The sequence below is a fragment of the Mirounga leonina genome, unplaced genomic scaffold (genome assembly GCF_011800145.1).
Source record: "Mirounga leonina isolate KUSES-001 unplaced genomic scaffold, KU_Mleo_1.0 Mir_366, whole genome shotgun sequence".
Classification (NCBI taxonomy): Eukaryota; Metazoa; Chordata; class Mammalia; order Carnivora; family Phocidae; genus Mirounga; species Mirounga leonina.
In genome coordinates this window covers 5,359,956-5,384,999 of record NW_023270709.1, presented here as the reverse complement: position 1 = coordinate 5,384,999, position 25,044 = coordinate 5,359,956, and the positions used below count along the sequence as shown (strand labels likewise).

At 46.6% G+C, this 25,044-nt stretch overlaps 1 protein-coding gene across 3 annotated transcripts; it reads right to left on the bottom strand.

Moving 5' to 3' along the window:
* Positions 1–1,617: 1,617 nt before the first annotated feature.
* Positions 1,618–18,395, bottom strand: NQO2 (N-ribosyldihydronicotinamide:quinone reductase 2). Of its 3 annotated transcripts, none has more exons than XM_035030741.1 (8): positions 18,156–18,380; positions 13,184–13,323; positions 10,778–10,942; positions 7,058–7,188; positions 6,170–6,244; positions 4,538–4,651; positions 3,530–3,631; positions 1,618–1,831 (listed from the first exon to the last, which is right to left on the bottom strand). In XM_035030741.1, the coding sequence occupies exons 2-8, from the start codon at positions 13,188–13,190 to the stop codon at positions 1,700–1,702; spliced, it is 726 nt and encodes a 241-aa protein (XP_034886632.1). In that variant the 5' UTR covers positions 13,191–13,323; positions 18,156–18,380; the 3' UTR covers positions 1,618–1,699. The 3 variants fall into 3 exon arrangements, with proteins under 3 accessions (XP_034886632.1, XP_034886631.1, XP_034886633.1); XM_035030740.1 differs by having other exon boundaries at positions 1,618–1,876; positions 18,156–18,378; XM_035030742.1 differs by lacking the exon at positions 6,170–6,244 and having other exon boundaries at positions 1,618–1,876; positions 18,156–18,395.
* Positions 18,396–25,044: the final 6,649 nt, after the last annotated feature.

Below are 25,044 nucleotides of genomic sequence, written 5' to 3'. Positions count from 1 at the left end.
TGCTGATCAAGGTCAGAGAAAACCTTGGAGACTGTTCAAAGCTTGGGCCAGTCACGAAGCTCCTTCTCTTGGAGAGACACCCAGATGTCTTGAGGAAACTATCTGTGTACTCAAACCTTCGATGGAAGGTGTTTGGTGGCCATCGATTCCCTGTCAAAACATGGGATGGGACTACAGATAGCCAGGCTGAGAAGACCCCAAGAGTGAGGGAGGAACGGCTGAGAGAAGGGAAGTCTTTCTTCAGTGTCCCGAGGCCAATGGAGGTGTTCTGTGTTCAACTTCCATCTTTGCTCCAAAAGGCGAGGCTTTCTAAAGTAAGGCATTTCCAGAGCACTCGAGCACATCTAGGATGAATGCTCTAGAAGCCACAACTAACATGGCATGTAAAGAATCTAGACGTGGAAAGATATTCAAAAAATGAGAAGATGGGGAGATTTTGAAGATGCTTCTGAAAAAAATGCTAAAGAACATGGTCCCAAAAGAATCTGAAGAAGGCAGTTCCAAAAGTGATGAGAACAGTCTCGAAATACCTCAAAAAAGACTCCGAAGAAAATGGCTTTGAAAAAAGTCTGAAGGTGACCCTGAAAATCTGAAAAGGAAGACGTCTTGAAAAGAGAATTGGAGGATTGCTCTGAAAAGGACTTTGAAGAGGGCTCCAAAAAAATAACTAGAGGAAAACGGTGTTGAGAAAAAAGAGGAAGGAACGGTCCTGAAAGCTGAGCATCTGGGGATGGCGGCTCTGAGGGAGTGTCTGGTGGGGAAGGCCGTGGGGATTCAGATGAGGAGGAAGGAGATGCACACAGGGAAGTGTGTGATGATGCAGCAGGTAGAAAACAGGAGAAAGAAGAGGCAGATGGAAAAGGGTTTGGAGATGCTGAGGAAGAGGGAGGCGGCGGCGGAGCAGGGGACAGGCTGCTCAAGGATGAGGGTGCCAGCTCGAAGGAGTGTGATGAGCAGAGTCCGGGGACAAGCTGTGCGGCCAGTCCGACAAGGGGACTATGGGTGGCACTGGGGACGTTAAGGAAGGACGGCCCCTGTGCACAGGCAGTGGCTCCATCCTCGGAAGTGATGGGGAGGAGGAGGAGGAGATTTAATCTCTTAAACCTGATTTCAGGGAGACCCCCTCCTGCTACAGGCACCTTCACTCAGGGTAATTATTAGTAGTGTCACGTGAACGCATCAGAGTGGCGCTGGGAGACTTTCACGGTAACCCCCATGCAGTGACTTTACAAATGGGTTAACTTCAAAGCCATCATGCATGCACGTACAAAAAAAAAAAAAAAAAAGAGAGAGAGAGATGGAAGAAAAAAGTCCAAACACAGCACTACAACAGTGGCTATCAAATATTCAACCTTCCTACGAAAAAACAGGAATTCCCAAGTTGAGTTATGAAATAAAACAAAAGGAAAAAACTATGCCACGCCAGGAGGACTGTTTGAGAACAAGATACCCACAAAGGTTGAACATAGGGAGATGGAAAGACATCAGAAGAGAAAAGCAAGCCCGGATGAATAATGCCCTTGTGGGAACAGAATTCAGGGTAACCAGCGGACGGCTGAAATGCTGGATCGGCCGTAGGACACCCGGTCCTACCGGACATTAACTATCTCCAGCTCACTCTGTTGTAATTTCCTTTTATTACGGGATCATCTCTTCGCAGGTGCAGGCAGTGCCCGTGCCGTGGATGAGGCGCGAGGCGTCACTGCCCGAAGTACCAAGGAGGCGTGCAGTCGATGGGCTCTTCCTCCCAGATGGTTTTCAGCCGCTGGGCCCAGGACGCCACCATGGCCTTCCTCTCCTCTTCTGACGCAATCTCAGGAGCAAAACTGATCTGCGGGGCGAGGATTTTAAATCCACAAAAGTGCAGTGCCCCATGCTGCAGCCACAGAGAGAGCAGAGAGCTGATTAGAAGCCGAATCCTTTCTGTGTCATTCAGGTAAACAACTAAAGGGGGGAAATGACCTGAAATAAGCCTTCAAAAAATAAAAGAACAACTTCACTGCTACTAGGTCACCGAAGACAACTGAACTGCCCTGTAACCTTAAGATGCGGGCCCTGACAAGTGAGGTGAAGAACTTCGGGCAACTGGAAACTTCAGATCCTCACTGAAATGCATCTGTAATCTTCACTTCTGACTCAGACAGTAAACCTTATGGTTTTGATTGATTAGGCAAATTATGGTAGATTCATACAATGGATTATTCTAGAATGATGTGACATTATTGCAGCTATAGTGTATGTATATCCACGTATGGTTGTTCAAGATGAGTCCAGTAAAAATAACAAGAAATCTGAAGCAGTATTCGTGGTATACCATTTACGTAAAAACAAAAATAACCCTGATAATAAAAAATATACATATAAAAATAGGTCTGGGCCATAAGGAAATACATCAAATTATTAAAAGCAATTACTTTTAAGGGGGGATTAAGAAGACTTTCTATTTTTATATTTTATACATTCTTTTTTCATAATATATACTTCTGAAAACTGAAAGGAATATATAAAGATTTTTAAAAAACCAGAAAAATTTAAGCTTGGCTCATGACCCCTAGGAGACTAGCTGACCTGTGGCGAGGGAAGTTCAGCCCTGTAAGTTATCACTTTCTCCTGCAGAACATCACTAAATCGAATCACTATTCTTTCAAAGACAACTCTTATTACAAGTATCACTCTCCCCTCTCTGCACTTCTTCCCTTAAAACCCATACCTCTGTCCAGGCTTGCCCTATGAGGGGTCACTGTCTGCATCTTTAAAGCAAGCTCACAAACTGTTAAATATGTGATCTCCTCCCTGGACAAATGTCGCTTCATAACAGCCTGGAAGAATGGTTTGCATCTAGGTTTCTGAGTCTTCTGGAAGCTCGAAGCCAGGCTGTGGCCGCCTGACCCAGACAGAGCCTGCTTCCTTTGCCCCGACGCCCAGCTCGGTCCCTCAGCAAGGGGTGCCTCACCCGGGGGCACCCCAGCCTGCTTGCATATGCTTTGCCCCCCGCTGTGCCCTTCACAAACGGCCCAGGGGTGCACAGAGGCAGCACGGTGTCTACCTGAGAGAGCAGAGCCAGAGTCCTGGGAACCCGGGGAGGGGTGTGGGCTCTGGGGACGGGGCACAGCCCCTGGCTCCAAGAACCCATCACGTGTGGGAGGTGTCAGACTATCTGGACTGCCGGCCCTGGGGCACCTCTTGCCAGGGTTTGGGATGCCACCTTCACAAAGCGCCGCCAGTCGGTGTGGACGGGGCCCCCGGTGCTCGGCACACACGCAGGGCCACCACGGAGCAGACGTCAGCTAACCAGGTTCGGCTTAGCTTCCACGCAACAAATTCAAAGGCTATCGTTATAATAAATATGTGTTTTCCCTATTGGCCCACTTTTTCAGTGCTACGTAAGGCATTTGAAAGGGCAAAACATTCTGACTTCTTGTATTCAGGTGGAGTCAAAATGGTCTGGGTTTCAGGCTTACATCACATCTTATTTGACACCCGGGGAAGCTGCAGGGGTAGCGGAGGGGGTGGGGGGTGCAGGGGGTACCTGGAGGGGCCACAGGAAGTATCGGAAATCTCCGCTGACTCCGGTTCTCGTGTACATCTCGGCTGTGCTCCCCGTGGTTAACGAGAGGAGGGCCAATTTATTCTGCGGAGGAGCAAACAAATCCTTGTGATTCCGGCCCCAAGGTTTAGACCAACCAGGAGGGAGAGTCTGAGGTCAGTCCCTCCAGGGATGGACATGTGAGAACACTCCTCTGGCATGCCCGGCTCCAGGGGGGCAGCCACAGCCGGCAGGGACAGGGGAGGGCCTGGCCCGAGTGAACACAGGGCTCTGGTGCGCCCCGACTTCTGGTAAAGAGCAGGGGGTGGTGCCGGGTGCGGACGGGCGAGGCCCAGGTGCCGACGGCCGCGGCTGCTGTGAGGGCGACCGAGGCAGCGCACGGCCCCTGGCCCAGGACCATTCTCACGGAATGGTGGCCTTACTTCACCATCCACGACGGAACATGTGACTCTATAGTTTCCTTACGTGCACTTACTTTCTGAGGCTTTCAGAATTAAGACATTATTTATTTCAGTAAGGAATGAACTTAGTAAGAAACTCAGAGCTACTGTGACTGTGCACGGCGCACCCACCGGGTTCCATGCAATGCTCACCCTGCAACACGCGGGTCATGTTATCCTGTTTTTCAAGGAGGAACGAGAAGCTGCAAGGTGAGGTGCTGTGAAGCCACGGCTCAATTCTGCATCACAGTGCAGACACCCTCTCCCGAGCCGGAGCTGACACCGTGGGGCCCACTGCAGCCCTCCCGCAACACCAACTCCATGCCCTTCTTGGCCACTCGTGTAGTTTGTGGTGGATGCGTCTATCTCCCTCACCAGACAAGAGCCCCATGACCTCAGAAACTGCTTTTTTTACCCAAGTACAGCACACGGGGCTTTGCACACCGTTGGTGGCTCAATCACTATTTGCTGATAAAAAAGCAAACTCCAAATAGGACTCGAGGAGATGCCCCCCACCAGTACACAGGGATCCTTATCCCAGGGTACGTACCTTGAGAAAACCAGAATCGTAGAATCCTGGGATGTCAAAGGCAAAGCCCTGACACAGTACCCTGTCCATCCAGCCCTTCAGGATAGCCGGCATGCCGAACCAGTACAGCGGGAACTGGGGACATAAGACCAGGGAGAGACGGATGCTGCGGGCTGCCTCAGGTTGCAGATCTGCTGATCCAGAAGGAATCCCACTGTCTTCCTCTTCTCGGGTGCTGGGCAGGCGAGTATAGCCGGGGAGCGGCGCAAGCAGGGACATGCAGTGTGGACAGGGTGATGGTGGGGTGGGGGGGCAGAGCTGACCATGGTCCTGGTTGCTGTTACAGGTGGCTCTGTGTCCCCCAGGGACAGCCCCTTAGGCTGGTCCTTGAGCAGGTGGCGAGGTGGTGCTAGGAAGTTCTGCTGGACACTGGCTCAGCGGCAGCAGTCCCTGTGACTGATCCAATCAAGGGGCACAAGAGGAAGGGTGTGGAAAAGATTTTGCCCCTTTCCCAGGGGTGAGTTGCTGCCTTCTGGAAGTCAGACTGAGTTAAGTTCTGAGAAGCTCCAGATTCTGACACAAACTAAAGCCTTATCCTCAGATTCTACACACCAGCAGTAAGATCTACCTAAAGTCCACTCTGGTCTCCACAGAAGCCCTAACACTATAACCAGAATCATCATCAATGATAGGAGATGAACACTGATAATAATCTGTTACCAAAGGCAGAAGGAAGCCCATGTTCCATGTGCTTTTGCTATAAATCTAACACAGGACTTGGCATTGAAATTTAAGCTCCACAACCCACTGCTGTGCGATGCTGGCAAGTTACTTAACGTCTCTGTGCCTCCTCTTCCTGATCTGCCATTAGGGCTAGTACAAGTTACTAGGTCACAGCATCAGGGAGAATTCCATGACAATACAGTGCTTAGAACAGAGTAAATGCTCAGTGAGTGATGGGGAGCTGTGATCACTACTAAGTAGTAGTGAGGAATGAAGTTCTTATTAGTGTTGAATGAAAAACAATAAGCTTATAATGCAGACCCTCTGAGCAAAGTACCAGGAAAAGAGGGAAGGCAGCGGGAAAAGAGCTGTGAGATGGAGTAGGGAAAAAGAAAGACCATTACAGAAGGAACTGGCCTTGGCTCGCTTTAGCTCTCCAGCTGCAAAAGTGCAGAAGCAAGGAGAATGGACAGCCGGGCTCCATGTGGTCACCTGCCCCAAGGGGCAGGAAGAGAAGATCGAGAGGGCCAAGTATGGTTCTGCTTGGACCATGGACCGAGACTGCTGGCCAGTTTTGATACGGCCCCACTGTCCTGGTGTGGCTATTATTCTGTGACATGACAAAGCACATAGCAAGTGAGCTCTGTGGCACCGTGATCCAGCCACGTGGAATTAGGATGGAAGAACATCTCGCACTCTGATCAGACAGCAGCTCCAGGTTGCCTGGGAAAGAAAGGGATGGTGCCAGGAAGGGTGTCTAGAGGTAGCCTGGGCGGGGCGGAAGAGGAGGGCTGAAGCATTCCCTCCGCCCAAAGGGGTAGGGTTATTTTGTGAAGGGTTCGTGAACTTTCCCTTCTGGACACGTTGTTTCACCTGGAAACTGGTTGCATCCTCACCCCTCCCCCACACGTGGGGGTCTTGTTCTCTCACCGTCTCCTTGCCTTCACGCTGTGTTGGAAACTGAGACACTCGGGACCAGTCGGACCCATCTTGGCGGTTCCGAATCTAGAGCCCCCAGGCCCGGTGTGCAGCAAGAGGACAGAGCCGGCATGCAAGGAGCAGCAGAGGAGAATCAGAGGGAGAGGGCAGAGGGGTCTAAGCCTCTGGTCCCATGGTCCCTGAAGCCCAACTAGCCTGTCCTTGGCTTCCAGGAGACCCAAGGGACCAGGGCCCTGAGAATAAATTCCTTGTTTCTAGTTCACTTGGATTTCTGTCAACCCAACAGCTCCCCAAAAGCACGTTTATTTTGCTGCCAGGCTCACAATTCCCTCTGTGGGTACACATGGCTGTCTAGTTGGGGCTAGAGCCCACAGAAGCAGGGTCCTGGGCCAGTTCTCTACCCAGGGAGTCCTGGCCTGGGGCAACTTGTGAATGAGTACACAGAAGGTGGGCTGGGGAGGCAACCAGTGACAGGAAGGAATCAAAAGAAGACTTTCCTCTCTGATTAGGACATTTAGGGCAGGAGTTACATTTGGCCCAAATTCCCCTGATAAACACTCATGTGGACAAATCTGGTTTTCACACAGCCTCTGCCTGTGTGGGGTGGGGATCAGAAGGGAATGAAGGCAATCCCCCGGATGTGATGCAGATGTTTCTTGGACTGCTGGGCTAATGGGGTATTCCTTACTATTTACTTGGGAGTCAGGATTTTTAATGAATATTGGCTACACAGATCTCCTTACCCAACTACACATAAATAAGTGTGCAAATGTGCTAACAACATTAACACCATTTCTAGAAGTGTGCGACTCAGTATTTGGAAAGTGCTTGTACATGGAATAAATCTAATTTGTTATAATAATTAGAGGCAAAACAAACCTGAAATATCACTAGATCAGCTTCCTGAACCTTTTTCTGTTCGTCAGTTATGTCACTGGCCAGAGACCTCTTCTTAAAGGCTTCATATACTTCCACCCCATAGTTGAAGAACTCGGGATTAGAGAGAGCACCTGGAGAAGAACAGGCCAAATATTCACGCTTTCACATGCGCATCCACAGCCCATCCTGGCCAATCCCACTAGCATCCCCGTTACCTGGACTCCCTAAAGCAAGTCGCCAGACATTCACTGAGACCCCACCAGGTGTTGGGCCCTGGGGTCAGGCCATGGGAATAAAAAGAGAGGAAGCTACTGTTCTCACCTTCAGAGGGACTCAAAGTCCAGTAAGAGTAGATAAATAACCAAATGATTAACATACAAAACAATAGTTAGGTAGCTCAGTCTGATGTTACGGCCAGATAAGCCTCCTGTCTTAGAATCAAGATGCTTGTGGTCTAACTCAGTACAACAGTGCCCAGCTCTGCTTGTTTGGGTTAGTGATGAGCTTTGTAAACCAGGCTTTGAAGATGGATTGGGAGTTCACCAGGCCACCTGGAGCCTTGGAGAGAAGAGACAGGACATTCTGGGCGTAAGACACAGAGAAGGCAGGGTGTCCGACAACCAGGCCAGCCCAGGAAAGGGCTACTAGGAGCACCTCCAGGGCAATGGGTGAAAGGCCAGGAGGGCTGCCGGTGATGTGAGTAGAGAGATGGGCCAGGTCTTGTAAGCCTTCTTAAGGAGCTTGAATTTTTCCTGCACATAGTGAGCCATGTGGCATATGCAGGGAAATACATAAATGCTCTGAAGTGGGTGTGGACGAGCTCACTGTAGCAGCAGGGATTCAAGAGCAAGCGTGTGGGGGGACGGGCTCCGTCAGGCAGCAGCAGTGGGTGGTGGGAGGAGGGGGATTGGGCTAGAACTTACAGCACTGCCCACGGCAACTAAAACGAAAGAGAAGTTATTTTGATCTACACCTTCCATTGGGATCTTGTCAACCAAAAGGATTCATCAAAGGCATTAATCAGCATTAATAATAGCTTCCTATTTATTGAGGACCTCCTACCTATCAGGTGCTATGCTCCATCACACATCACCTCTTCTATCTTTATAGCAACTGGTAAGTATAAGTCCAAGTCTACCGAAGAGGAAAGCGAGACTTTAGAGAGGCTGAGTGACGAGTGCAACACCACAGAGGTCTTGGTAGCAGCAGAGGTGGGAGCAGGTGTGAACCCCACCCCACCACACGGGGTCTGGAGAGGAGCAGGCAAACCCCCAGCCGCGTGGAGAGAACTGAAAGGACAACTGAATCCACAGTCCTTCAACAGACTCATCCACTTCAAAACCAGTGGCTCCTTAACGTAAGAGTCTGTTTTCCCAGTCCCTGCTCCGTTGTTTCTTTCTTTTTTTTTTTTTTTAAAGATTTTATTTATTTATTTGACAAAGATAGAGAACACAAGTCGGCAGAGCAGCAGGCAGAGTGAGAGGGAGAAACAGGCTCCCCGCTGAGGAAGGAGCCCGACGTGGGGCTCGATCCCAGGACCCTGGGATCATGACCTGAGCCAAAGGCAGCCGCTTAACTGACTGAGCCACCCAGGTGCCCCTGCTCTGTTGTTTCTTAAGTGAAAACTGTTGACTGATTTATTAAAATGGAAGAAAGACAAGAAGATACAGGATGTCAGCTGTTACCATCAAAATTAAATATTAAATCTTGGGATTATCATTAACAAAATAAAGCCTTGGCATATAAAAAAAAAACAAACACAATTACAAACAGAAGGAAATTAAAGGTATTAAATACTGGAAAGGCCGAAGTGAAATTATCACTATTTGCAGATGATTTGATTGTCTATCAGGAAAGCCCCAGAGAATCAGCTGAAATCTACTACAAACAGTAAGAAAATCAGACGTGGCTGGATACACACACACTCGCAGGCACAGAGACAGAGATTCGCCCTCTTCACGGAGAGAAACAAAAACCAATTCACAAGAATTATGCAAGATCTGCATGAAGAAAACTTGTAAAGAGAGCTGCAGGGTTGTAAAGGAAGACATGAGCAAATGAAAAGCCATACCATTCTCCTGGGTAGCATCAGCATAATAAAAGTTCATCTGTAAATTTAATGGAATCTCAATAAAAATATCATCTGGTTACTTTTTGAATCTGGAAAGTTAATTCAAAAGATTTTATAGAAAAGTAAAGTAAAATTAGCTAGAAAAAATAGAAAATAAGGCAAACATGGAGACCTAATACTATCAGATATTCTATCACTTGCCAAAATAATTAAAGCCATGTGGTACTGAATCCATAACAGATAGAAAAAAAAAAACCAACAGAATACAAAGTATAGAACAGAATCAAATGTACATGGGAATTTAAATCACAGTGAAGGTGGCATGGAACTGGAGGGGATTATGCTAAGCGAAATAAATCCATCAGAGAAAACAATTATCATATGATTTCACTCATATGTGGAATTTAAGAAACAAAACAGATGAACATAGGAGAAGGCATGGAAAAATAGAATAAGATAAAAACAGAGAGAGGCAAACCATAAGAGACTCTCAATCTTAGGAAACAAACTGAGGGTTGCCAGAGGGGATTGGGGTGGGGGGATGGGGTAACTGGGTGATGGACATTAAGGAGGGCACGTGATGTGATGAGCACTGGGTGTTATATACAACTGATGAATCACTCAACTCTACCTCTGAAACTAATAAAAAAAAAAATACTAGGGGAAAAAACTAAAAAAACCCCATCATGTTGTATACCTTAAATATATATAACTTTTGTCAATTATGTCTTAATGCAGCTGGAAAAAAGAGAAAATGCTTCTTACATAAACACAAAGACAGTGCTTACAGTGACAGAAAGGCAAATCAGAACTATACTGGGAGACCATTTCTCACCTGACAGACTGGCAATTATCAAAAATTGATCATGCAGAGGAAATGAGCACTTGTAAACATGCTGGTGCGAGTGTAAACTGGTCCATTTACTATTTGATATTATCTATGAAAATCAAAACTGCACCTTCCCTCTGACCAGCAATTCCACCTCTAGACTCACCCGCATATGTAGGAAAAGACGCATGGCCATGATTCTTCCTTGCAGCTGTTTGTAATAGGAAAAGATCAGGAATGATCTGAAATGCCCTTCAGTGGGGGCTACTTGAACTATGACACCTCCACACAATGAATACTTTGGGCAGTAAAAAACAAATGCAATGCGCAAAACATGTAAAATATGCTACCATTTTGAAGCAAAGGAGAGAAAATGGAGAATATGCCCATAATTGCTTTCCATTGCACAGACGTCTCTGGAGGGACACAGAGACAAGTGAGCACCCTGGTGACCTTGCGGGCAGGGACACGGGTGGCTGGGGGACAGGGATGGACTCCTTTGACTTCAGAACTGGGTCTCATGTGCAATGGTGAGTTTTTTCAAAACTTTTTTTCCATTAAAAAACTAGAAAGAAGAACGTTAAAAAACCAGGAGCACTTGGGTGGCTCAGTCGGTTAAGTGTCTGGCTTCAGCTCAGGTCATGATCTCAGGGTCCTGGGATCGAGCCCCTCGTCATTGGGCTCCCTGCTCAGTGGGGAGTCTGCTTGTCCCTCTGCCCTTCGCCCCGCTTATGCTCTGTCTCTCTCTCAAGTAAATAAATAAAATCTTTTAAAAAAAAAGTAAAAAAAAAAAAACCCAACCGTTTAGCCCACAACTCACCGATGACATCTTTCCTGGTGGCCCGTGGCTCGAAGTCCATGGCGTACAGGTCTGACACGGTGATGGTGCAGCCCTGTCTGCTGAGCTCCTCCATTGCCACTTTCTTCAAGGAGCCGTTGATAGACCTGGGTTCTTGGTGAGCATAGACAATGAGCACTTTCTTGCCTGTATCAGAAAACAAATGATGTCTCTTGAAGAACAATTCCTCTTTGTCAAAATTCCATGAAGACTAAGATAACAATGAAATGCGTAGGTGCATCATAGGCTCAAGCTAAGAAATACCAACCTTTGTCATGGGTGACAGTTTTAACGTAACAAACGTTCCTAAGACTCCAGTTATAACATAGCTCACTGCTACCTGAGTTTACTAATGCACAAATGTAAAATGGGGCAAATAAGGATTCCTCAAAAACCACACCACAAATTTCTTGAAAAGCCCAAGCTATCGTGGGTTTTCTCTATCAGAGGTTTCTGCCCCATTGACGAACATCAAAATTGAAAGCTACCATAACTAATCTCTCCTGCTAACCCTACTTTGGCAGGCATCAGCTACGGACATACAGCTTTGCTCCTTCTCCTCTAGGCCCACTGAAATGGGACAAGTAAACAAGATCGGGAAAATCAGACCCCTAACCTGGGGGGGAGGCAGGGCCTAGATGGAGCCCCGCTTTGGGTGGCAAGGCTGATGACAAAAGAAATTCTGAGTCAGGTCTTACAGGTCCTGGCTGTGCCATTAATACCAACAGCCTCTGAAGCAACATTTCCCTCGTTCCGAAGACTCTGGGAGATCACGTACTGATTTCTTCTGGGAGGCGGCTTTGGTCATCTGCTTAAATTAGCCCTTAGTAATAATGTCTAAGACTGGGCGCCTGGGTGGCTCAGTCGTTAAGTGTCTGCCTTCCGCTCAGGTCATGATCCCAGGGTCCTGGGATGGAGTCCCATATCGGGCTCCCTGCTCCAAGGGATGCCTGCTTCTCCCTCTCCCACTCCCCCTGCTTGTGTTCCTGCTCTTGCTATCTCTCTGTCAAATAAATAAATAAAATCTTAAATAAAAAAAAAAATAATGTCTAAGACTAAAATGTTTGAACTCTTGATTTTAATTTTTCATTTTAGGCCCCTAAGGAGGATACCAATGTTAGCTTGAAGCAAACAGTTCTGGGCACTCAACTGGATGTAAAGGTTGGATTCCATGAGTTAGGTTAAAGGTTAACGTTTTTAACTTCTCAGACTCACTGGTGACACAGGAAATCTACCAATGGACACAAATGAAACACCTACATCAGTGGTTCTCAGGTGGGGGCAGTGTTGCCTCCCACGGGGACAGCTCAAAATGTCTGGAGACACTCTGGGGTGTCACAGCTAGGGAGAAGGTGTTGCTGGCATCTGGTAGACAGATACCGTAAGTGCAGCTAGACATCCTGCACCAAACAGGACACGCCGCACCAACGGATTACTGGCCCAGGATGTCAGCAGTGCTGAGGTTCAGAGAAGCCCTAGTCTACACCGTACTGCGTAAAATAAGGTTGACTTTATATTCTGAAATGAAAGACTTTTTATGCCATATTGTTGAGAGGAAAAAAAAGTTGCAGCATGGGGTGTGTGTGTTTGTGTGTGCTTATGGGTGTTTGTGTGTGTGTATATGTTGAGAAGGGACAAGAGTAAAAACTGAGTCGTACTGAATTTTATTTTTTTTAAAGATTCTATTTACTTGACAGAGAGAGAGAAGCACACAGAAGCAGGGGGAGCAGCAGAGGGGGAGGGAGAAGCAGACTCCCAGCTGAGCAGGGAGCCCGATGCGGGGCTCAATCCCAGGGCCCTGAGATTATGACCTGAGCCGAAGGCAGATGCTTAACCAACTGAGCTACCCAGGTGCCCCGAGTCGTACTGAATTTTTTCTTTTTAAGATATTTTTATTTATTTGACAGAGACATAGCGAGAGAGGGAACACAAGCAGGGGGAGTGGGAGAGGGAGAAGCAGGCTCCGCAGGGCTCGATCCCAGGACCCTGGGACCATGACTTGAGCCTAAGGCAGACGCTTAAAGACTGAGCCACCCAGGAGCCCCAAGTCGTACTGAATTTTAAACCACAGTTACTCCTGGGGCTCATTCACTCAATAAATGTTTATGGAGCACTACTATAGCCTGGTTATCATTCCAGAGACTAGAGGCACAGCAAAACAAGATATGCATGGCTCTCACTTTTGAGGAACTTATAATCTGGTGAGGTTGAAATGGACAATAAAACAAGTAAGAAAATACAAAATAAAATAATTCCAAATAGTGATTCATGTTAAAAACAAAACAAGTTTTAATACAGTTCAGTGTTGTTTGGGTTTTTATAACATATTTAATTTCTAATTAAAATTTTTATTTAGAAAAGTTTATCTTCCCCATAGGTAACAGTCACCTGCCATGTTCTAAGAAGATGGATTCTTCCCCTCTGACTACTACCAAAGGGAGGGTCTGCTGTTAATCCTGGGCACAGGATTCAGTGTGGCGAGCTGCTGGCTTTCAGCTGTGGTCACTCTCCTCAGGAACGCCAACAATCTGGAAGAGAACACAAACACTTGAGGGAAGGGGGGAGAAGTGGTGATGAGGCCAATGTACCAACTGCAGGCCTCAGGAAGGACATGCAGACATGTCTGAAAAAAAAGCTTTGAGGGGCAAGGAACCACTTGGAGAGTTAAGCCTCAGAACAAATCAGGCAGGTTGCCAAAACCAAGACTTTTTTTTTTTTTTGAGAGGACTCAGAACCTTCCACAAAGGCAGCCAAAATGAAGAGGTCCTAGAAAATGAGATATGATAAGAAGCAGGAAACATGCCTCTGTGTCCTTCCTCCCTCTCCCACGTTTCCATGCTCCCACCCTGCCCCCAATAATCAACACAGCTGAAGAGACAAAGGTCAGGAGTGTTGCTAAGAAATTCATAGTTACCATGTCTACTGCAGTCTGCAAATCCCAGCATGGCTGAGAAGAACAAGACAGACAAGACATACATATGGTGGCCTGCACATAATAAGGCTCTGGAAAAATGTTAGTTTTCCCGAGAAGGCCTCAAAGGCACAAGAGAAGCCTGAATCCTCACTCCTAGCAGGCCAACTCTGAAATTGGCTCCACTCTGGGAGAGACAAGATACCTCTAACAGGGGCGCCTGGGTGGCTCAGCTGGTTAAGCGACTGCCTTCGGCTCAGGTCATGATCCTGGAGTCCCGGGATTGAGTCCCACATCAGGCTCCCTGCTTAGCAGGGAGTCTGCTTCTCCCTCTGACCCTCCCTCCTCTTGTGCTCTCTCTCTCTCAAATAAATAAATAAAATCTTTAAAAAAAAAAAAAAATACCTCTAACAAACCTGCTCCCTCTGCCGGAAAAAAAACAGCCCAGAGCCCGTGACTCAGGGTCAGTGTGGAGATGCTGTATGATGCATTTTGTATCCAAATGACAACTTTAACACCTATCAGTGCATCTTTATTGGATAACAAGAAGAACAGAGACAGAGATCAGGCTTATCCGTGGCCATGACTGGAATCTGGAGCAGAGCCTGAATTAGCTTCTTCCTGGGCCCTCCATACCTCCAGCTGCCCGGGAGCCCCAGGTAAAGGGCTAAGGTATGCAGAATACTGCCAAGAAGCGAGGGTGGGCTGCAGGGGAATGGGCTCTGGCCCAGGCTGGGTGTCCCAGGGACAGAAAGAAAAAGAGGTTTACATAATTGTGGCTGGAGGTGAGTTGAGGGCAGGCAGGACACTTAAACTGGAGAGGGCGCAAACAGCTCTCGTCAGACAGACAGTTGGAACTCCAAACACCATCATACCTCAAATAGGAGTTTAAATCCTGCCCATTTGCTTAAGTTGACTACTGACTGAACAGTTAGGAATCTGCCTCTTTGGCTACCCAACATCCCCTCTTGTTTTTTACGAACAGTCCCTGAATTTATTCAGGTGTCAGTGTGTGCAGCTAATCCCTACATTTCCCAGTCTTCCACTCAGGGGTGATCAAAGAGGTGAAGCAGAAGTCATTACATGCGGCTCCTAGGACATATCCTTAAGGGCTGACCTGCGGGGGGGTTGTGAGGAGGGTGGAGGTACCATTTCAGCCCCTGCCGCTGGCCTTCCTCTGAGCTGCACTGTGGAACGGTAGCTAGGGCTCGGTCAGTCATCTTGTTATCACGGGGGTAGAAGCTCTGGACTAAGGATGGTAGAGCACAAATACAAAAGGAACCTGGATTCCTGATGCTTCCTTGGAGCTGTGAGATGGTTCTGAATTGCCAACCTTCAGACTTCTTTATATGGGAGAGCAACCTCTGAACTGTGGTTAAGCCGTTTGGAGTTGACTCTCCATGAACTGCTGTGAATGGGACACAATTCCAATGTATGCCTTCATTCAGCTGGGTCACGGCTTGTAGGAGGACTCACCCTCTGGCCAGGTACTGTGCCAGGTGGGGAGGCCACAGTGGTGAACAAGACAGGCTAGAATGGAACTTTATACTCTCGGCCGGGGGCTGGGTAGACAAAACCAGCAGGCAAAGAAGGCAACCGTAACATTCTAGATAGTGATAAGTACTAACAATAATGCTAAGTAATAGTGATGGTGATAAGAAAATAAAGTACCTTTGTGACTAAAATGGCCAGGGGTACATCTGCTATTTTAGATAGGATAGTCCAGGAAAGTATCTCGGGAACAGGGATGTGAATGATATGGACTCAGTCATGCAAAGATCAGAGGTTCAGGCAGAGGCAATGGCAAGTAGGAGGCCTGAGGTAGGAACTGGCCTGGAGCGTGTTCAAGAAAGCCTGTTTGAGGGTGGGGTGGGAGGGATGGGGTGACTGGGTGATAGACACTGGGGAGGGTATGTGCTCTGGTAAGCGCTGTGAATTGTGCAAGACTGTTGAATCTCAGATCTGTACCTCTGAAACAAATAATGCAATATATGTTAAGAAAAAAAAAGAAGAAGAAGGTAGTGGGAGGGGAAGAATGAAGCGGGGGAAATCGGAGGGGCAGACGAACCATGAGAGACGATGGACTCTGAAAAACAAACAGGGTTCTAAAGGGGAGGGGGGTGGGAGGATGGGTTAGCCTGGTGATGGGTATTGAGGAGGGCACGTTCTGCATGGAGCACTGGGTGTTATGCACAAACAATGAATCATGGAACACTACATCTAAAACTAATGATGTAATGTATGGGGATTAACATAAGAATAAAAAAAAAAAGAAACAAGCCAAAAAAAAAAAAAAAAGAAAGCCTGTTTGGCCTGTAGTTTAAAAAAAAAAAAAGAGTTGGATGGTGGGAGATGTGGTCATAGAGGTGAGGTGGGGTCTGTAGGACAAGGGCAAGGATCTTATTCTAAGCCTAACAGAGAGCCATTGGAGCATCTTAAGCAGGAGAATGATAGGATCTGATTACCTTTTAAGAGGTTATCAGTGTCACTGCAGGCTCAGGGAACACCTTACCCTGAGATTCCATTTTGGTTTGGATAAAATGCTTTAATTTTAATGCCCACGACAAAGCATGTACCGTTCCCTGCTGTTCGGCTTGGCCCAGTTTACGGATTTACATCACACACCTGGCCACCTGAAGCATTTGAGTTTGTGACTCCACATCTCGTCCATTCTCCCATTTTTACAGAGTAAGACACAGGCCCAAGAAATGAACTTGTCCAAAATCAGAGGAAAGACTCAAGCCAAGCTCTTTACTAGCTGTCCCCGCCCCCCCTGCCCCCCTTCCTTAACACCCTGCTGCACAGACAAGTTTCCTTTGTTAGGAAGGAGGCACTTGCCTAGCTCAATAAGAAAAAGGAACCACGTGGTGTGTGCAAGTTGATAAAGGGAAATCTCATTTGAAGTGGAGTCAGGACACCCTGTAGAGGGACCTCTCACCCACACACTTTCCCTCACAGCTTACCTCACATTCCTGAACAGGTCATTTTACAACCCCAGCAGGCAGTAGAAAGATTTTTTTTTTTTTTCCTCCTTGCCCAGCAACAGTCCAGTCAGTGAGAAACTATCACAACTCAGCCCACCAGAAACCATCACCACCCTGAACTCTTGCTTTCCTCCAACAGGCTCAACAGACCTTTGTTCAAAGCAGCCCTTCCCAACTTCCTCCTTTTTTTTTTTTTTATAATGTTCCTCTGTTCCTCTCCTTTGTTCTCCAGACTGACCTATGGTTTGCCATAGCCTGCAGGTCCCAAATTGCAATTCCTCTGTTATTCCCGAATACACTCATTTTGCTGGTAAAATAACTGTTTTTGTTTTTTTTTTTAGGTCAACAGGTTGTTAAATTATGTATGTCACACCAATCGGGCTCTGATATTTTTATGCATATTATTTCATCTTAATCAGCACCCAGAAACTATTTTATAATGTTGTCATTCGATTTCTGTGAAAATTAATAAAAGGAAAGGTCATTTGGAGTGGAGTCGGAGGCCAGCAGGAGTAGCTCTTGCACGCTTATGGGGGGGGTGTCAACTGCAGCCCCCAGAGGAAGTGACAGATGCACTTTGCACCTCCGGTCTGAGCAGGAGGTAGAAAGGTTTCCTCCTGCCCCAGCAACAGCCCAGCCAATGGGAGGCGGTCACACTCAGCCAATGAAAAGCCAGTATACTTGGAACTCTGGCTTTTTTACTCCAATGGACTTTTTGGTTATAAGAGCCTTCCCAACCTCCCCTCTCCCAGCGTTCCTCCCCTTTCTTCTGGGCACTTACCTATGGCTTTACCTAAGCTTGCCTGTCCCAGATTGGAAGTCCCCCAAAAACCGCCACCCCCTTTTTTTGCTAGTTAAATAACTGTCACTTTTATTTTTAAGGTTAACATTTCCAATACCTCTTTCCATGTAGACAGGCTCTGGAGCCAGTTATTCCAAGAGCTAAATAACATCTCACTATGTATGCATGCCCATTTGTGACCATTTCTCTTACTGGGCACCTAAGGTATTTCTGTTTCCCCCCCAACTATAAATAGCACTGCTAGCCGACGTCTCGTTTAATACATATTTCTTTTCATGTGCTTCTTTAGCTAATATTCTCGTTAAGACAAAAGGTTTAAGATTATTTTTCTAGGATCTGCTACAGACTGCCACGAGCCAAAACAGGCGGCTCCCTGCGGCCAGCACAGCCCTGGCCGGTGTCCCGCTGGCCTAAATGATGGCAGCCCCTGTCCAAACTGACCCTGAGCTGCCCTGTTTCATTTTTAACACGAGGGTAATCACACCACGGACCTCCTAAGGCAGAGGGCCCATTAAAGGAGACGATTCCCCTAAGCACTTATAACCGGACCTAGCACGCGGTAAGAGGTAAGTACAAACCAGAGCCGAAACGGTGAATGGCCCGCGGTGCGGACAGCGGCGCCCCGGAAAGTGCCCCCGCACCCCGGCGAGGGAAGGCACTCACCCTGCGGGCAGCCCGGGCCCCGGAGAAGCAGCGACAGGACTCAGCCCTCCGCCTTCGGGAGCAAAGTTCCCGGCGTCCGCGCCAGGTTCCGGCCCCCCGGGGCCCCGCACTCTCATTCGTCCGCCGGCCGGAGAGCTGCGACTGCGCTCTGTGCGGCAAGGCCGCGCGCACTGGCGCCGTCTCCGCACGGCCCCCGCAGGTCCCCAGAGCCCAGCCGCTCCCTCTTCCCGGCCCTCTCCCGGCGCCCCGCCCCGCCCCTCTCCCGGCGCCCCGCCCCGCCCCGCCCCCACCCGGGCGGTCCTGACCTGTGCCCCGCCCCACGCCTCTGGCGCTGGCCCTGCCCTGGACCTGGGTTGCATGTGGCGGGGAACCCTCCTGTTCTGTGCTTCTTCCCTACTCCAACCCTGGTTAGGTATCCAAGTTAAAAAAAAATGCAGGTCCATGGCGTAATACTTAGCAAGAAAAAAGATCGAAAACCCAACAGCCTGTGAGACTCTCCAGAAAATTATGCCGAGTGAAAAAAGCCAATCTCAAGAGGTTCCATGCTGTATGACTTATGTGACATTCTTGAAATGACAAATTATAGAAATGGAGAACAGATTAGTGGTTGCCAGGGTTTAGGAAGGGGGTAGCTGGGGCAACAGGGACCCTTGTGGTGTTGGAAATGTTCTTTATGGGACTGTATCAATGTCAGTATCCGGGTTGTGATATTGCACTGTAGTTTGGCTGGATGTTCTCATTGCAGGATTCTGAATAAAGGGCACAGGGGATGTCTCTGTTCTTTTTCTTTTCTTTTCTTTCTCTCTTTCTCTCTCCCTTCCTTTCCTCCCTCCTTTTTTCTTTCTCTCTTTTCTTTTTTCTTTTCTTTTTCTCCTCTCCTTTCCTTTCCTTTTCTTTCTCTTTTGTAGGCTCCACGACCCTGAGATCAAGTCCAGAGCTGAGACCAAGGGTTAGCTGAGCCACCCACATGCCCCTCTAGGTTGTTTCTTAAATTGCATGTGAGTCTACAATTTTCTGAAAAGAAAAAGCTTATTCAAAGAAGAAAAAGGAGGAGGAGGAGGAGAGGGGGAGAAGGTTCTAGGCCAAAAATACCCCCTAGAAGGCAGAGAGGTACATGAGAGGTACTGTGTGTGTGTGGGGGGGTGGGGGCTGCTGGTGAGCAGTATGGGCTAATCATCTTTTTTCTTTTTCCCAGCACTTTCTGGTTTATGCTACCTCATTTGATAGCCCACCTACTTTTGTGACCTTCTTAAGGACCCTCCCCACATTCTGTGCTTTGATGTCTGGTGTCTTCAGATGACCATATAAAGCAGAAGTAAGGTTTCCCCTGCGTTCATAATGTTCCTGATGAAAATAACTGCTGCTGTTTGTAGACCAGCTGGGTTGCTGTCTAAGTTTTCTGCTGTTGATGTATTCAGCAATGAGAACATGGCCTCTCTGAGATGCCCTCACGCTGGCAGGGAACAGGGCTGCCTTGTCTTGTGAGCCCAGGAGATCCTAGAGGCATGCTCGAGGCATTTTCTAATGGACTAGAATGTCCCCAAAGGTAAAATTTGTTTTGTCTTATCCCCCTTTCTGTTGACTCACTGAAGGGATGTCCTCAAATCATCTCTGTGTCACAGAAAGAAACCAGTCATCCTAAAAGGAAGGTGCAGGCCCCCTGGCATAACTGAAGGTAAGCTTCCTTAGGAGGAGCACAAGTAAGCTATTGTCAGGTCTCTTATGCTGTGAGGACTTCTAAGACCTCTGGGTGAGGGGCGCCTGGGTGGCTCAGTTGGTTGGGCGACTGCCTTCGGCTCGGGTCATGATCCTGGAGTCCCGGGATCGAGTCCCGCGTCGGGCTCCCTGCTCTGCAGGGAGCCTGCTTCTCCCTCTGACCCTCCCCCCTCTCATGTGCTCTCTCATTCTCTGTCTCTCAAATAAATAAATAAAATCTTAAAAAAAAAAAAAAGACCTCTGGGTGATGTAGATCCCATGGGAAGACCAGGGAACTGTGGAATAGCAAATGCCAGAACCAGTCTTGGGGGCATCTTAGTTCTTGGTATGGGAACTGAAAGAATTGAGCCCTAAGGGAGACCAAGACTCACCCTCGCCTCTGAAAAACAGCAGGTACACGGAGGATTGGAGCTCCGCATTCATTATGCTTCCGTGTGATCTGACAGTACCATCTTGTGGTAGTGAGGAGCAATCACACATGTGGACTGAGCTAGTTACCCCCTTGAGAATAGAAGCTGGCCTTCCCTTGGGTTTGGAACAGTCTGAGCCCCCGTGGTTGATTCTAGGACAGTTCAGTAGGAGCCCATCTGCCAAGAGAAAATAACAGAATTTCCTGTGAATCTGGTATGGGCAGCTGAGCATTTACCACAAGCAAATAAGATATGACCATATGGGTATTCTGAGTTTAATAAGAAGGTGGTGCTATTAAAACAAAATAAATATACTTGGCAGCAACAATAAACATCACCTCGAGGGGTTTCTGAGATTTCCATTTTCCTTTCCCCCCTTGCTATGAAGAAATGCAAGAACTGAATTAGTCATTCTAGGCAAAGAGGCAATTAAGCCAGTTACAGACATCGTCTTCTCCCTAACTCCCTATACTCGTGTTTCTGGTGAAAATGACTGTTGAGGGCTACATTAAAGCTAATATAAGCAGTTTGAACTATCTCCTAGAGGAGTAGTTACTTTGGGTTTTACTTAATGACTTTTCTTTCACTCTGCTAACAGCATCCCCTTTCCTTTGGGAAACGAATTCTTTCTCATAACATATGTTTTGTTTTGTTTTGTTTTTTAAGATTTTATTTATTTATTTGACAGAGAGAGACACAGCGAGAGAAGGAACACAAGTAGGGGGAGTGGGAGAGGGAGAAGCAGGCTTCCCGCTGAGCAGGGAGCCGGATGTGGGGCTCGATCCCAGGAACGTAAATCCATGACCTGAGCCGAAGGCAGAAGCTTAACGACTGAGCCACCCAGGTGCCCCACATATGTTTTTTTTTAATTGTAGTAAAATGTATATAAGATTTGCCATTTTAACCATTGTAAGCACACAGCTCAGTGGTGTTAATTATATTCACAGTGTTGTGCAAACAACACCATTATATATATATCCCCCAATTTTTAATCACCCCAAAGAGAAACTCAGTAAGCATTAAGCAATCACTCCCTACCCCCCCCCCCAGTTCTGATAACCTATTTACTTTCTGCCTCCATGAATTTGCCTATTCTAGATATTTTGTGCAAATGGAATCATACAATATGTGGCCCTTTGTGTCTGGTTTATTTTCACTTACCATAGTGTTTTTGATGCAGGAAAGTTGGATCCAAGGACCCAGAGGCAGGTCCCACAGGACCAGCCAAGAGGGTCCTTGGCTTTGCACAGGACAGAAATCAAACTCGAGCTGGAGGAAGTAAAAGCAGAGGTTACTGAATAGTGATCAATTATGGCAGACAGAATGTCTGGGAGACTAGGGAAGGGAAGGAGAACAAATCTCCATTGTTGCTTGGAGTTAGGGGCAAGGGGTCCAGAGTATGTGTTCCTTCAGGTCTGATCAAAGGTGAGTGACAGGTGAATCATAAGTGTTATTTTATAGATCATCAAATGTAGAGGATATTGATGCTAGCGTTGGCTGAGGTTTGTTTGAATCTAATGTCCTGGCACATGTTTGGGACCTGGTTCTTCTTAGATGTTATCAGGTGTTTGGGGGCCTGGGAGAAACTCAGAGAATGACTAACTGTTGTGCTTCCCCCTTGGAGTGGGAACATAGTTTCTTTGGGTTACGCAGATGCAAAATACAGAACATGAGGAAATGGAGCCTAACAGAAAAACAGCAGAGATAGAGCCCTTCTAAAAATGGAGTCCCCTCAGCTTCCCTATCTCCTCTTCAAGGTTCATCCATATTATAGCACATATTGGAACTGCATTCCTTTCTTTTTAAAAAGGGATCCCTGCCCCTCACTGCTGTGATGAGAAGCGGCATTCCAAGGATGCTGCTTGCATGGAAAGTATGTGGAGCTTGCTGAACTGTGATCCATGGAGGCTAGCAGGCCCCGAGGCTGTCCTTGAGACAGAAATGGGTCACAGGTTGAGTCATCAAGTAAGAGGCTAGCTGAGGCCAAAGCGGGCATGACAGGTGTGGGTTCCTGACACTCTCTCGGCACGGTCTCAGCTCCAGACAGAACTTCATTACTTTTAATGGCTGAATCATATGCCATGGCACAAAAAAACACATTTTGTTTATTCATTCATCTGTTGGATACTTGGGTCGTTTGACTATTGTGAATCATCCTGATGAAAATATTGCTGTACGAGTGTCTAAATCCCTGTTTTCAGTTCTTTTAGATATACACCTAGGAGTGAAATTGTTGGGTCTTAGGGTAATTCTGTGTAGCTTTTTAAGGAACTGGCAAACTTTCCTACAGGGACTCCACCCTTTCATATTCCCATCAGCTCCATACAAGGGTTCAGATTTTTCTACATTCTCACCAACATTTGTGATGTTCCTTTGAAAAATTATTATACCCAAACCTTAAAAATAAAACAGTTATTTTACCAGCAAAAATGGGTTTATTTAGGAATAACAGAGAATTGCAATTTGGGACACGCGACCTATGACAAAACCATAGACAAATCCAATAAACAAAGGAGAGGAATGTTATTTTATGAAGAAGAGGGAGAAAATTAGGAGGGATTATTTTGAATGAAAGACCATTGGAGAAGAGCAAGAGTTCAGGGCGATGACGATTTCTCATTGGCTGAGTTACAGGGGTGGTCAATTTCTTGTAGGAAATGCAAGGTACATCTTTTCCCTTTGGGAGCCTATAATTGATGATTATTCTTTTGGGGTCTGTAATTAATAATTCTGCTTGTAATTGGTATTGAGTGGTATATTATGGGACCCCCAAAACCAGATTCTTGAGTCTCAATGGCATAGAAATGAACACTGAACTCGAGAGAAAGAATACAGGTGGAGTTTATTAGAGATAGCTTGTATACAAGGGAGCTGACAAGAAAAATGTCGTTGTTTTCTGGTCGTCGCTCTTTAATGGATGACATATTTTAGGGCACCTGAAAAACAGAAATACTTGTGCAGACAGGCTTAAAATTGTTATATCTGGGTAAAGTGTTTCTTCTGTTTTTGCTCAAACAACCATTACTCCCTGACAACTTGTTCTCTCTCCTTTGTTCTCTTTCTGAGAAGGAGGTATCTGTCTCTAAACATATGGAAACTTTGCACCCTTGCCTCCCACCAGTGACTACACAGGAATGGAGTCTCTCATTTTCCCTGTACTGCCTCTGTATGGCTCCCCTTACTAGCCTCAGGACTCTACTTTAGTGGGATTTCCTTTTATTAATTTTCACACATCCTAATTGGTGTGAAGTGGTATCTCCTTGTTTTGATTTGTATTTCCCTAGTGGCTAATGAAGGTGAGCATCTTTTCATGTGCTTATTGACCATTTGTAGATCTTCTTTGGGGAAATGTCTTTGCATGTACTTTGCTCATCATTTAATTGTCTTGTCTTTTTTTTGTTGAGTTGTAAGAGTTCTTGATATATTCTGTAAATTATCAGGGAAATAATATGCAAATATTTTCTCCCATTCTGTACATCATCTTTCACTTTTTTGGGGTGGATCCTATTCCTCTATAAGCCATTAACCAGTTATTCTTTTTCTTAATTCCCTTTTATTGTTATTTCTATCTTGCTGCTGAGTTCTCAGGAAATAGATCTTGGAGGTGGGATGGAGGCATAATCTTTGTTCAATGAACATACTGGTAGTTCTGAATATTTTCAGGTTTCTTTGGATATTTCAGGGTGAGTAGATGTTATATATTTTGAAGGTGTTCTTTGTCTCTAATTGAAGATCATCCAAACTCTGATATGTCATGAAGAAATCTAATGGCTTTTTCCTCAAACTTAACTGGAAGACATTGACCCCTGCCAGTTTCATTGGGAAATGAGCTATTATGTCCGTCTCCTTACAGAACCCCTGGTTTCTGAGAAGTTTCTCTCCTTGTGGTACTTTGGAAAGGTCTGCTGTTTGTCAGGAGTGATCAATCTTGATTCCTCAAAAGTTATGGGTGGAATTCTAATGGCAACAGGGTATTCTTTAACTTTTTGCATTAATAAGTATTAAGTGGATGGCATCTACACAAAACAGTAGAGACTATATTCACATTTTGTTATTAGTCTATTTTTTTATTTTAAAATTTTTTTTAAACTTTTTTTTTAGATTTTATTTATTTATTTTACAGAGAGAGACACAGCGAGAGAGGGAACACAAGCAGGGGGAGTGGGAGAGGGAGAGCAGGCTTCCCACGGAGCAGGGAGCCCGATGCGGGGCTTGATCCCAGGACCCTGAGATCATGACCTGAGCTGAAGGCAGGTGCTTAACCAACTGAGCCACTCAGGTGCCCCTAAATTGTTTTTTTAAAGATTTTACTTATTTATTTGAGAGAGAGCAAGTGAGAGAGAGAGAGCACAAGCAGGGGGAGGGGCAGAGGGAGAGAGAGAAGCAGACTCCCCATTGAGCAGGGAGCCCATTCTGGGGCTCCATCCCAGGACCCTGATATCAGGACCTGAGCCGAAGGCAGACACTTAACCAATTGAGTCACCCAGGTGCTCACACCCCCCATTTAAAAGATTTTATTTATTTGAGAGCTAGAGCGTGAGAGAGCGCATGTGAGGGAGAGTGAGAGTGTTATTAAATAGGTTTTTGATGTTAAGTGGCCATTCATACCATGAATAATTGATGACTCAAATATGAGAACACAAACCTTTCATATCTTAACTTATTCTAACTAAGGATTTAGTTGACAGCCAAATTCTGGCAAATTCAACATGCCTTTAGAAATCACTGCTGTGTGTACTTGGGCCCAACCAAAACTTAAACTT